Source organism: Zosterops lateralis (assembly GCF_965231275.1).
Source record: "Zosterops lateralis genome assembly, chromosome: 1".
Taxonomy (NCBI): domain Eukaryota; kingdom Metazoa; phylum Chordata; class Aves; order Passeriformes; family Zosteropidae; genus Zosterops; species Zosterops lateralis.
The window spans coordinates 43,080,571-43,092,794 of NC_139762.1; the positions used below are offsets into that span (position 1 = coordinate 43,080,571).

Sequence of the window (12,224 nt, forward strand, 5' to 3'; positions counted from 1 at the left end):
TCCAAAGAATTCTCCTGCAAACTGTCAGGGGAAAACAGGAGTGCTACTTGACAGCCAGCCTGCAAACCAAGGCTTAGTAAGAGGAACAAGTCTTTCAGCTCTTCCTCCTTCATGAACTCCCAGAGTCACCTTCACTAGTTTTAATAGGGAACGCCTTTAAACTCACAGACAGCCTATATATCCCACTCCCACTGGAGGCCGACCTGCCCAGCCCTCTCACAAAGCTTCTGGCAGGCAAATTTAACAAAAAATTTAAAATCTCATTTCATTACATTTAGCAAAGTAGACACAAAGTCACAACTGGCCATAGATTAAGACTTCATAAAAGCCAATAGGTCACAGACCCAGGTAGAAGAGGCCACACATAAGAATACTCCTCTTCTTTGCTGTTCAAATGCAGATGCTGCCCTACTGCAGGGAAAAAGCATGCCTTTCTTCCAAAACAGATCTGGATTCCCACCAAGTACACCAAAGCAGCTTCCTTCTCTTGCAAAGAGAAAGAGGTATCACCTTGAGAAGTGTCAGGGAAATATCCACTCATATTCCACTATCCACTCATATTCCAATTTTAACAATGATGTCTGTGAAAGCATAAAAATCTTGATTTACTTATTTTTGCTTTTTGTACTCAGTACCCATTTAGATCCATATTCTATATATATATAAGCATCCCTTATTATACCTTAAAGGTAAGAGCAATCCCAACTTCCCTCATTAATCTCCACTAAAACCAGAGTCTACCTTTCAAGAACTCCATCATAGCAGGAGAAGTAGTAATTCCCAGTGGATGCTGTGATTTTTCAGCTATAGGAACCAGTTATGCACAACTGGTCATCTGCCAACTACTCATGTCATCATCTGGATTTATTTTTACTTGCCCAAGTATGAACAGCTCAGATCAGTGGGGGATGCCCAAAATGCTAAGATGTGAATATCATTGAGGATATTGGTGAAGTTTTGGTAAAATTCAGAGGGTCTTGCTCTCTGCCCAAATAAGCTAGAACAGCCTAGGAAGGCTGACCAGCATCAAAATACAGAGGTACGATGGGGAGACAGCAACAGCAAGTTATCTATATCTGAAGCAACAGCCAAGAGCATTAAGTACAACTTTTGGGAGTCTTCTTCACATGGAAATCCCTTGTTCACCTTGATTACTGTAAGATGGCAGATTTCTGGTGTGAAAACTCACTCCTGCAGGCATTTTCTGTGTGAAACGTGTCTCCGAGAGGTCAACTTTTAGAAAGCATGTTAAGCAGCAGTGTTTCTTGTTCTGGTCAGACACCACACAATCTTCTTAACAACAAATATTTGTAAAGAAAAATAGCTTTTATGATGCTCCCTCCTTATGGTATGCCATAATTTTTCCAGTGCTAATGAACTAGATGGTCTATCAGTTCACACACTTGGGAGACAGAAGACAAGGCCTGTGTTTATCCAAGAACTGTGCTGTGTTACTGAATGTGAGATGGAGAACAACTGTTTTGTTTCCTGCTGTTGGCCAATAAAGTAAATAATCTATTTACAGCTGTACCTCCCCACCTGAGGCTTCTCAGGGCTCTAAAGATGGTCAATACCACTCCCTATTCTATTAGAGATGTCACCAGTGCCATGTGTTTGTTAAAAACAAGTAAAACACTACTTTGCAGTGCATCTTGTAAACTTTAGGGTTGAAACTGATACTTCCAATTCCTCAAGAATAAAACTGAAGTAGCAGCAGTCCTTGTGCAGGTGACATGTTCCAGGGGGCCCCCACAGGAGGAAACTGCACACAGGCTTCCAGTGAGGCAGACAAACGTGTTTACATGAAGGAAAGCAATGCAGGCAGCCATCACTAGCTATTGCTACCAGCACATTTCAATTTTGAGTAAAAGGTGAAGGGCAAAGTTGTATTGGAACCTGGGTATCCTTTGCAAGTTCTCTTTTAGAAGGATCTGTGAGCTCCCCTTTATCTACCTTTCACCACCTGAGGGAAACACTAGTGATGATCTTGCTCCCGTGGCAACTGATGGTATGACAAACCTGTGAAGAAACCAACTGCAGGAGTCAGAATCAGCAGGGTAGCATTATTGGCCATGCTCCTGGATAACCATGCTGACTACAGAGGTGCCCAAATCAGGACTCGCCATTTTGTAGAGTGGCAGCATTCAGTAATTTTTTGTATTTCCTGTCTTCTGTTGAACAGTAGGAACTAGAGCCCCAAGTCATATTAAAAAAAAAAAAAAATAATCTGTGATTTCATGTTAATCTAAATATTCCTATGGAATATTTAATGTTCTGGATTCCAAAGTTTTCAGTAGTGTTGCTTTTTTAAATAAAATTTAAAAAAAAAGTATGATCAGAAGCATAAAATGCTCCAGGAGAAAGAAAAACTGTTACAAAGCTTGTGTTCTGAAGAGCAACAACAGAGGTGCTGATGCCCTCACTGCATGGTTTCTGCTGTCTGATACTCAAATTAAATCAATATGTCCACAGAGCACACAGTTATTTGAAGAGGCTAACTCTTGTCTCTGAAACAGCAGGGCCTGTTAATCCAGATGCTGAGCCATGATGTTAGATCACACCAATTTAGTCCAGGAATTTATCCAATTGAACAAACTGCAACAAAACACACCACAGTGGCAGCACCAAGAGATTCATAAAGGCTGCTTATGGTAACTGCAGTGCAACCCATCATTGCTGGATTGTATGAACATACTTGAAAAAGTCCCTAGGATTTTTTTATTCCATCCATAGATGGGAGGTAGGTATAATTTTTCAGGTATTAATTCTGACATTTAAGTTTTCCAATCTCAGGTTTTGCAATGAAGGTGCAAACTTCTGGAGAGAAAATCCAAATTCAAAAGCAAATTTTGGTTCTACTGAGGAATTCTTCAGTAACTGAAGGGTGAATGGACCCCAGGTATTGAATAAAGAATATTAAATATACACTTTCCTACCTCAGTATGAAGGATTTGCTGTTTAACCATTAAGGAATTTAGGACTAGGTTAACACTACTCAGAGGGGAACAAACAGCTGAGATGCTTCTTCTCTGAGAAACTCCTTTCCGGATTTTCAAAGCACATTGAATACAAAAATTCCTGAAGGAAACTTTTTGGTATGTTTTAAGTTAGCCCTCTTCCACCAAATCGAAGGTGTTCCAGCCTGCCATAAGTGGTTTATTTTCAGTTCCTTAAGGCACAAAAAGATACAGTGGGCTTGTTTCTCTGAACTTTTCCAGTTACTGTGTCAAAGCAGGATAAAACAACCAGGACATAAAGTTGGTTTTCTCCAGCATCAAGAACTGGATACAAACTTCCTACTAATATTCTTACACTAGAAGAATAAACTGGAAGATCCTACATAATTGCAGTGAAAGGTACCAGAATTAACAAGCTTAGCAGTGAATTTGCAGTAATACTGGTGCAGCTATTGCACAATCACAGTAGCTGGACCTAAATTTAAAGGTATCAGTTTAATGCATGTAAAACACTGAAACATCCTCACTTGAAGTTCCTCACAAAGATAATTTGAAAAGAAGCTTTGATGGAGGGAGGGCTAGAGGCCAGGTTAACTCATGCCAGACACAACTAAACTATCGTTTTGGTTTGTACTGCAAGAACAGACTTTCTGCCTGCAGTTTTAGGCAGAACAGGAGTTTGGACAGTGACACGTGTCAAATCCATCTTCCCCAATAACCATCTGCTCATACGCTGCACTGAGGAACTCACTGAAATACCACACAAAACAATGACTTAAAGTACAAAGAAATTCAGCCTCTTGATATAAATCCCAGCTTTAGAAAAAGCACAATTGACTCCATTTTGTTGACAAAGCTTCATTTCAGATTCTCAAACCTGCAAGCCTGACTTCAAAGCCATGCACGAGGCTGCCTGAGCTAACTCAATGTGACAACCCCAAAAGGATCCCTTGCAGCACAGCAGTGCCATCCTTCTCAGGTATCGACCTCCCAGCAGCACAGATCCATATGGCAACCCACAGGGAAGCTCCCACCCAAGGGCAGAGGCTCAAGGCAGCAGATCAGCTTCCTCCTCTAGCCAGCTGAGTTTCTTACAGTACTCCCTCACCCCCCGAAAAGGTGTTAATCTATTTCATACCACTTCCCCCATAAATTTGGGAGGGAAGCTCCTAAGCCTTTCATGATAGATAAGAGAGCAGCTCCGGCTATGTTCTGCATGTGACCAGTCTCAGTCTCACCGGGCAGTGAGAAGCTTGCATGGTCAAGCACCCCAGAAAAACCAATTAGAGGCTCAGCTAAAAAATATTTTGCTTTGTTTTCCAATAAACCCACATTTTAAGACCCCTGAGATGAACAAATTAAATTTTATTTTAACATGTTCACCTGGAAATTGACCCTAAATGAACATGAGCACTCAGTGCTTTAGTGTTATGCAAGTGCATTAGATTACATGCATACATCCATACATATATACAGTTACACACGTATAGATGTATTTTAAGAAGGTGACATTTTGAAGAAGCCATCTATCTTTCACCATAACAGATTTACGTTCAGTTTGTGACCTAGTCCTTGGAAAAAATTCTGAAAGAAGACAGCTAAGTGTGCACTTTCGTGAGGTAAAACAAGGCAGCGGGACATGCTCCCCCATATAGAAAGGCAGCAGTCCTGATTCCTCCCACACCATTTATCCAGTGTCAACTTTGGCTTTCATATCACCCTGTGCATCAATCTGAGTCTCTGAAAAGGCTGGAAAACTATCCCAGCTAGGAGTATAGCTTTCTGCTGAAATAAGAAAGAGTTCTACCAGCAACCCAGTTGGATGCTGCTGCTTCATTCCCTGGCACCATCAACAGTCCTTGCAGCACTGCAGTGAACCAGCCAGGGGGCTGACCCAGCCAAAAAGTAAACCCACAGAAAGGCTAACCTTTCAGCTGGATCAGTTCACCACACAGGCACAAGTTCTCATGTTAGAGACAGACTTAGGAATGCAGGCCAGGACCATCATAGCACAAGGAAGCATGGAAGGCTTTCCATTGCCTCAGAAATTTCACTGAGGAAAAAATAGCAAGTTTCTTGCTCTCAGGCCTGCTCTTTCTTACAGAGGACTTCAACTTCCTTGAAAAGTGAGGTTTGGACTCTTCTGGAGTGACAGACTACATCAGGCTTCAGTGGATCAAGAGGCTGAAATGTATTCCAACTCACAGCATTTTTTTTTTTTAAGTCTGAAAAACAATCTTTCCTCCAAAGCCACAGGAAGAGCTTAAATAAACATTTCTTCCTAAAAGCCTTCAACTTTGGTTAACCAGATACTCTCCAGCCAGTTGACTCATGGCTTGATTTCCTCTCTCCTGCAACGCCCTTCAAATTCCACCTTTCTCCATTTACTCTCAACTACCCCTCCTCATCCATCCTCAACATCTCCTGTCAGGGGACCTATCACTTTCAGAGCCTATTAAGAAAGAGTTTATGGTACAGCAGTATGTATCAGTCCCACTAAGAAGTGTTACTACAATGTACTACTTTTCAAGCCTCTTAGAACTCCAGTCTTGTGTTCCTCATATTACAGCTTGTACTGGCATTTAAATCTCTGTTGACTATTTCCATACTTTTAAGAAAACCACTCAAGCCAATTTCTTTTAATTTAGAGACTACTTATTTTAGAGTTTGTTTTGAATTCATGCTGACATGCTGTCTCCTCCCTAGGATAAACATATAGCTTCACAGCCATATTTGTCCCAAGAACAGGGAGAGCTCTGCTCCATGAAAACTTTGAGTTGAGCACCTCTGCTTTGAACAGTATCACATGCTCTTCTGGTTGCTGTTGATGTTGGTGTAGCTGGCTTAGGCTGAAAAATTTTCCCATTCCTGCACATGCACACACAGATTTCCACCCTGTTAACTTTAGCACTGATCTGTTTGCTCACTAACTCCTAGTCTGTGTAGTGGTCCAGATTAAAAACTCCACTAAACTAATGAAACAACTCAGTTCTTGAAAACATGGTTCATTTTACAGATCTTTACACAAGCTGCTCAGCTAATACTTCCAAGACAGCCTCTTAACCTGGATGGGCTGCAGCCAGACCAGAGCAAAGCTGCATGAGCTAAGTTCAGTAGAGCTGCTTGTTCAAGTTACATGAGCATAGCCATGACCACCATGCAACTTTTACCTGCACCATCAAGTAACAGTCAGCTCACCAAAATGGCAGGAGCCTTCAGCATAAAAGCCAGAAAAAGATAAGGGAGGAATGAGCAAAGTAAACTCAGTGGGAAGAAAATCAGGCACAAACGCATTCATGCAATAGCAGCAGAGTGGCACTCCATGGTCTCCTGCTAGTTTCTACTCCAAAAAACAGTCCTTAAATGATTTAGCTGTACCAGTTAGATGATTAAGAGCCCTGGAGGTCAAAAGCAGTAATTTAATTACTAACAGGCAAGCCCTTGTCTAGGACAGCCTGGAGAAATTCAGAACACTGCACCAGTGACAATCTTTAAACTACTGTAATTCCTTCCTTCTTGTCATTTTGGGGGATGTGTGAGAAGTATGGATACTGCTGAAGAGCTCTATAACAAACAGAAGTTTAAAACAAATCTTGGAAAACTCTGTTTTTCAGGATTCTGCCTGAAGCTGGAGTTTAAAGTTAGCCATCCAGCTCCAAAAACTTGTTTACTGTGCTGGTGTAACAAGTTAACATTTGAAGCTGAAAGAAAATGTCAACAACTGATTACTATCTACACCAACATAAACTATTATCATTCCACTGGCAAAGAGTTAATGAGAGACTAATTAGTTGCTCTTGTCTCACAGAACAAGCTTAATTCCCTCATTTACCAGAAACAAGCAGCAAAGGGAAGACAATGAGCTTTGGGTTATTTTAATTATTGTTTATACCTTGCATGTGTGCCAGGAAAGCTCAGCCAATTTGGAAAGTAAGTTAACTCCCTATCCATGACAGTCTACAAATGTTTACTCAAAAAAAAAAAAAAATCCTTCTCTAATTTGAAGCACTGTGCTACCTTCATTCCATCCCTTGCCAGGTATTTATATTTGTGCTATAAAATACAGCTGAGGTAGAGCAAAGTAATAAGCAGACTGTGCATCTGTGTGCGCAGAGCCATCTTCACGTGGAGATAGCTCTAGATCCTCTGCACATGCAGGTTAAAGAATTTCACACCAATCCAGCAGCTGATTAGTATTTTGTATTTGGTGGCAACACTGAAGACATAACAAGTCAAAGGTACGCAGAGTGCTAGAAGCTATACAGTCAGGAAGATGCTCAGAAAGTCTCAGTTATAAAAACAAAACCAGGTTTGGCACTGCCACATAAGATCTGAGCTTTCTTGAAATGCTTCACACTCAAGTGCAGTTGTAGAGAACTTCATATATATTGCGATTTACATGACAGGATTATGCTGCAAGAATGCAAAACTCATACAACAGCACTTTATTTTCAGCTCCATCGCCACTTCTGTCAGAGATCTGAGAAAACAGAAGGGGCGAGAAGACTGACAGCAGAAGCAGAGAGCTTTTTGCCTTGACACCTTGCCCTGTAACAGACAAGCTGGGGGGGAGAGGAGGGAGAAGAAGGAGGGGGAAATAAAGTACTCAGGTTGGGAGTATCTTACTTGAATAGCCTGTCGTCCCTGCTGAGCATCTGCCAGGAGCTGAATGGTGAGAGTCCTGGAGTCCTGTAGGGCATCTTGGAGGTAGATAAAGCTGTGACCCACATGTCTTCCCATGGTACATTCCCGACATATGGGGACAGAACAGGTATCACAGTAGAAATGCAGTACCTGGAAGCAGAGGGGGAAAAAACCAAAATGAAGTATTTCTCTCTACATAAAGAAGAACTGAAAAGTAAACAGAGCCAGGATGTGTAAAAAAAGAAAAAATTCCAAAAGCTCAACTATAAAGGAGATGGTTAGATGCAATAGCAATAGGCAAAGACTTCACAATAGTTCCTCCACAGCTATCCTTCCTAGTAAACTCCAAATCATGCCCTAAGAGTTAGATGGAAGTGTCATTGTTTTCTTTGCAATACAATACTAGGAAGAGTGTCCACATCAGCTTCTCTTAAAGAGCGGAAGCCATCTGCCAACACTTAGAGATTGGAGATGGCATCTAAGTTTCAGGTGAAGATTTTTCCTGCAAATACAAACACCAAATTCTCTTAAAGTGGGCCATTCAATAATCAACACACTGGAGAGCTGCAACACCAGCACAGCACACTCACTGCTCACAAGGGGAAAACCAACCATGCATGCCAAGAACCATCCTCTCTTTTCAAAATATGCAAATTCCTTACGTTCAGGACAGCAACAATATTAGGCAAAACTCCCCTTGCCATTTCCATCAACAAAGCAAAAACCTTTGCTATGACAGTGTTTTCTATGATAGTGAAGCTTTGAGATGCTTAAGTCAGAAAACAAGACTGGAACTTTATCATTCCCATCAGTGTGTTTGAATGCCACGGTGACCTGTGGGTAACCACTAAATCCCTGTTCTGTTCACAGAGCACTTGCAAACCCTATATTCAAATCACAACTTAGACCAAGATGTTAGCCTTGAAAGCCAGACCCATTCATCAGCTGTAGCCACTCCCATTCCATCCAGTAGAGGGAAGTAACACACAGAAATAGCAACTTCCCTGGAAGCCTGTTTTCTTACAAGGAAGCAGAAATCAGCTTTAAGTTTTTATTTCCAAAGATGCAAATGAACACTCCAACACAAGAAAGTTCTGTATTCAAGTCTTGCTCTTAACTACACACACTATTTTTCTTATTGTGCAATAATAGAAAATCTGTATTACCATGGACAGTACAACGGCACGAGGTTTCATACCACAAACAACTTTTCCATCACCAGATATTTGAAGCCTACCTCACAGAAAGGAGCAAGAGCAGAACAAAGATTGGACAAGTGTTTGATATGCCTGTCTTCTCCCAGCTGTCATCCAGCCACTCCCGACTCCAGCTAACAGCTCGTGATATGATGCATAACATTCCCCTTTCCCTTCTCCCTCAAAAGCAAGGGGAAGGACAGGACAGGTGATTCCCTTGAATTGCCTGGGTTGCATAAAGTGACATTTTAAGCTCCTATAAGCGCAACAGCTGAAGTGGTATATGGATTAACTTCTCAGAGACGCATGTGTGTGTTCGTGTGCACATGTCAGATTTTACTAAAACCTGCCTTTTTTTTTTTTTTTTTTCTGAAATTGAGTTTTGCTGTAGGGGAACTGGGACAGACCTATGTTTGCTTCTGTTCAAATACTAAATCCTCAAGCAGTGTCTCAAGTTCCCCTTTTTTCAAAGTAAAAAAATGCCTTAGGTCTGAAATGCATTGTTCAAACACATCATCTTCCTCAACTAGAGGGATCCTTGTCCTTACACTGCGGTTGTCCAAGTATGTATACAATGTTCACTTGCACATGAAGTTCTGTAATTTTTCTGTTGAAATTACAGGGAATGTTTATTACATGTTGCTGAATAATTCCACTTAAACAACTGAGAAGTTGAGAGAAAATGAAAACCAAGACAAGGTATCAAGTTAAGTCATATGAATCCGATATACTTTAAAAACACACAGCAGAGATTTGGGGCCTCAGTCAAGCAGTGCAGCTGAAAAGAAAATGGTGACCATATGAACAGAAGACCAGAAGCGAGTTAATTCTATTACTAGTCCTCCACAACAATCAATACCAGAAGCAAAAGCTTGGTCCACTCTTGCTGCAAGGTAACAGTATCCTCTAGGTAAAAGAGTCACCCAGCTATTTAAGCCAAAGGAAAAAAAAACATGCTTAAACTGTTCAGGTGCCTCTTGCCGCTCATCAAAATGTGGTGGGAAACATCACTCCTGTATTTAGAATGAAGAATGACAAGAGCCATATTCTCATTTGGAAAAAAGGCAGATTACACAGGACATGGCAGAGAAGGTCTTGGGTAAATACTATAGAGCCATTGATAAGGCCTTATTTATTTCTTAGTCAAACAAACAAACAAAACAAAAAGGTAAAAACAATCTAGATTTAAAACAGAGAGCAAAAGAGTTAGCAAGATTGGGCAAAAAGAAGTAGTTATGCTGGTCTGATCTCTGTCACTGCACTTTACCTTAGGTACACAGAGGGGAAAATCACAAATGCACCATCCCTATTGCCCTCTGTGGAGGGGAGCTAGCCAGCTAGCCACCAGAAGAGCACTGAAGGAGTCAGCTTCAAGGTGAACTAACAACTCCCTAAACTCCTTTCTGGGCACAAAGACTACAAGAGAATCCCCAAATTTGGCAGGGGCACAAGAGCAGTTTTCCTCCTGTGGTCACATTTGTCAGGAGCACCCAACAACATGTACATCAGCTCTACCCAGCAAAGGGGACATGCTCCCAGAGAATAAAGCTGGGCAGTCTCTGGCTGTGCAGGGCACAACAGTGAGGCAGGGTTGTGCCAGCTGGGCTGATGGGGCTTGGGCACAGCATCCAACTTGCCTGTGCTTGCAGCCACAGCCAGGAGTTTATTGTTAAGCTCAAGCCTGCTCACATCCCAGTCCCTAGGTCACGGCCACAAAGGTCACGTACTGCTAGATTAAGTTTCTATGCTGTTCTAAATAGAGGGGGGTGGGGGGAAGCCAGAGCTCCCCTTTCCCCCCATCCCCCAAACAAGCAACTCCCTGGGGAAAAAGAAAAAGAAAAGAAAAAAAAAAAATGATCATAGCGAGGCTAGGTGTAGGACAATGCACAGCTGTGTTCTCAGTTCAGAACTGATGCACACACAGCACACAAGAAGCGCTGGCAGAGCCCCCCCCTCCTCCCAGTTTCGGCAATGTGAGACGGCCTCCCCACATTTCAGTTCACTGCTACTGCAGCACTGCAACGCTCCTTCCCTGCTCATTACAGGACAAATAACAAGATTGGTCTTGAAGTGTCGATGGGCAGGAGAAGTAGGAGGGAAGGGAAGAGTAAGACTGAGTTTTCCTTAGTGGACACCAGCTTACACTCAGTTAAAAAATAAATTCCACACCATCTCAAAACAAAACACTCCACCAAAACCAAAAAAACCAGTACCTATAGGAAAGTCCTAAAAATTTCCTCCCCTCCTCATCTGAAGAGACAGAGCTGATACAGCCAAAAGATCAATCAAGCTGTAAATTAACTATTGTCCTGTTAATTTCACTATTTACCCAAACATAGGAAAAACTGGTTTATAAGCTAACATCTTCAAACATTGCTGGTTTTTCCAAACCGCATAAATGCTCTGATGGGGAGCAAGGAAAGAAGTATGAAAGCAAAGACAGATTTCTCCTTTCAAAGAAATTTATAATCTGTGTAAATTGCATTTAATGAATTGTTTCTTTCTGTAGTAATTATTAAGTAATTAAGTAAAAACATAATTTTAAAAATAAAAACCGGTTCCCTACAACACCCTCTCCAGTAAGGGGAAAAAGATTAATAAGCCGTTTTAGGAGCTTGCTTTTTTTTAACTGTTCTACTACATTAATTAGTATTTTAGGATTTCCATTGGACTTAAGCAAAGAGAGAAATCAGAAGGAAGAGAGGACTAGTTTTAGAGATAGTTAAAAGTGATTTATTTTAAAATAAATCAGCTATGGGTTGATTATTTCCCAAACAGGAAATATTTCCTGAATTGGTGGCATACAATTTTAGACACAAAACAATAAAGGGAGCCTACTTCAATTTAAACAGAATCAGTGAACCATGTTACAGGGCTATTCATCTTTTACAGCCACAGCAGCCCAAGAAATACAACAGCAAGGCCATAAATGTGATTGCTTCAGGAAAGGCTGTACAGTGCACCGTAAAAACATTTTACAACAGCAGGAATTCCTGGGTGTCGCTCTCCCCATTTTTTGGTCCATCTGCTTTCAAAGGGGGCAGGGGGATGGGCAGAGATGTTGTTAAACGTCCCCCGGGACTGCACAGCAATCAATCATCATCTGATGAATGGCCACTAAAGTTAAACCCTGACCCCACTCCACAATTCCCACACCAGCCCTTCTCTCCTTACTGCTGACCAGCTTCCAGCGTGCCCCCCCACCTTCCAGCCCTCACCAAAATTTCCCAAATACCAAGCCCAGACAAAAGCAATGGAATGTAGTAGGCACCATGACAGAGTAGAATTCAGGAGAAACAGCATCTGAGGAGGCTTATCCTTGCACTGTGTTTAAATAAATGTCCTTTCAGCAATACTCACGGTGCCCTTCTCCTCCCAGCTTGCAAACACTTCATTTCTCTCATTTTCAGAGCACATGTGCATTCAA

The 12,224-nt window shown here is 41.6% G+C and overlaps 1 protein-coding gene across 1 annotated transcript in view; it reads right to left on the reverse strand.

Moving 5' to 3' along the window:
- Positions 1-12,224, reverse strand: part of TRIM71 (tripartite motif containing 71) — a 59,705-nt gene that overhangs the window by 10,951 nt on the left and 36,530 nt on the right. Inside the window, exon 2 of the mRNA XM_083860801.1 lies at positions 7,584-7,751. Coding sequence (XP_083716927.1) covers positions 7,584-7,751 — 168 coding nt within the window. The remainder of the gene's footprint in view (positions 1-7,583; positions 7,752-12,224) is intronic.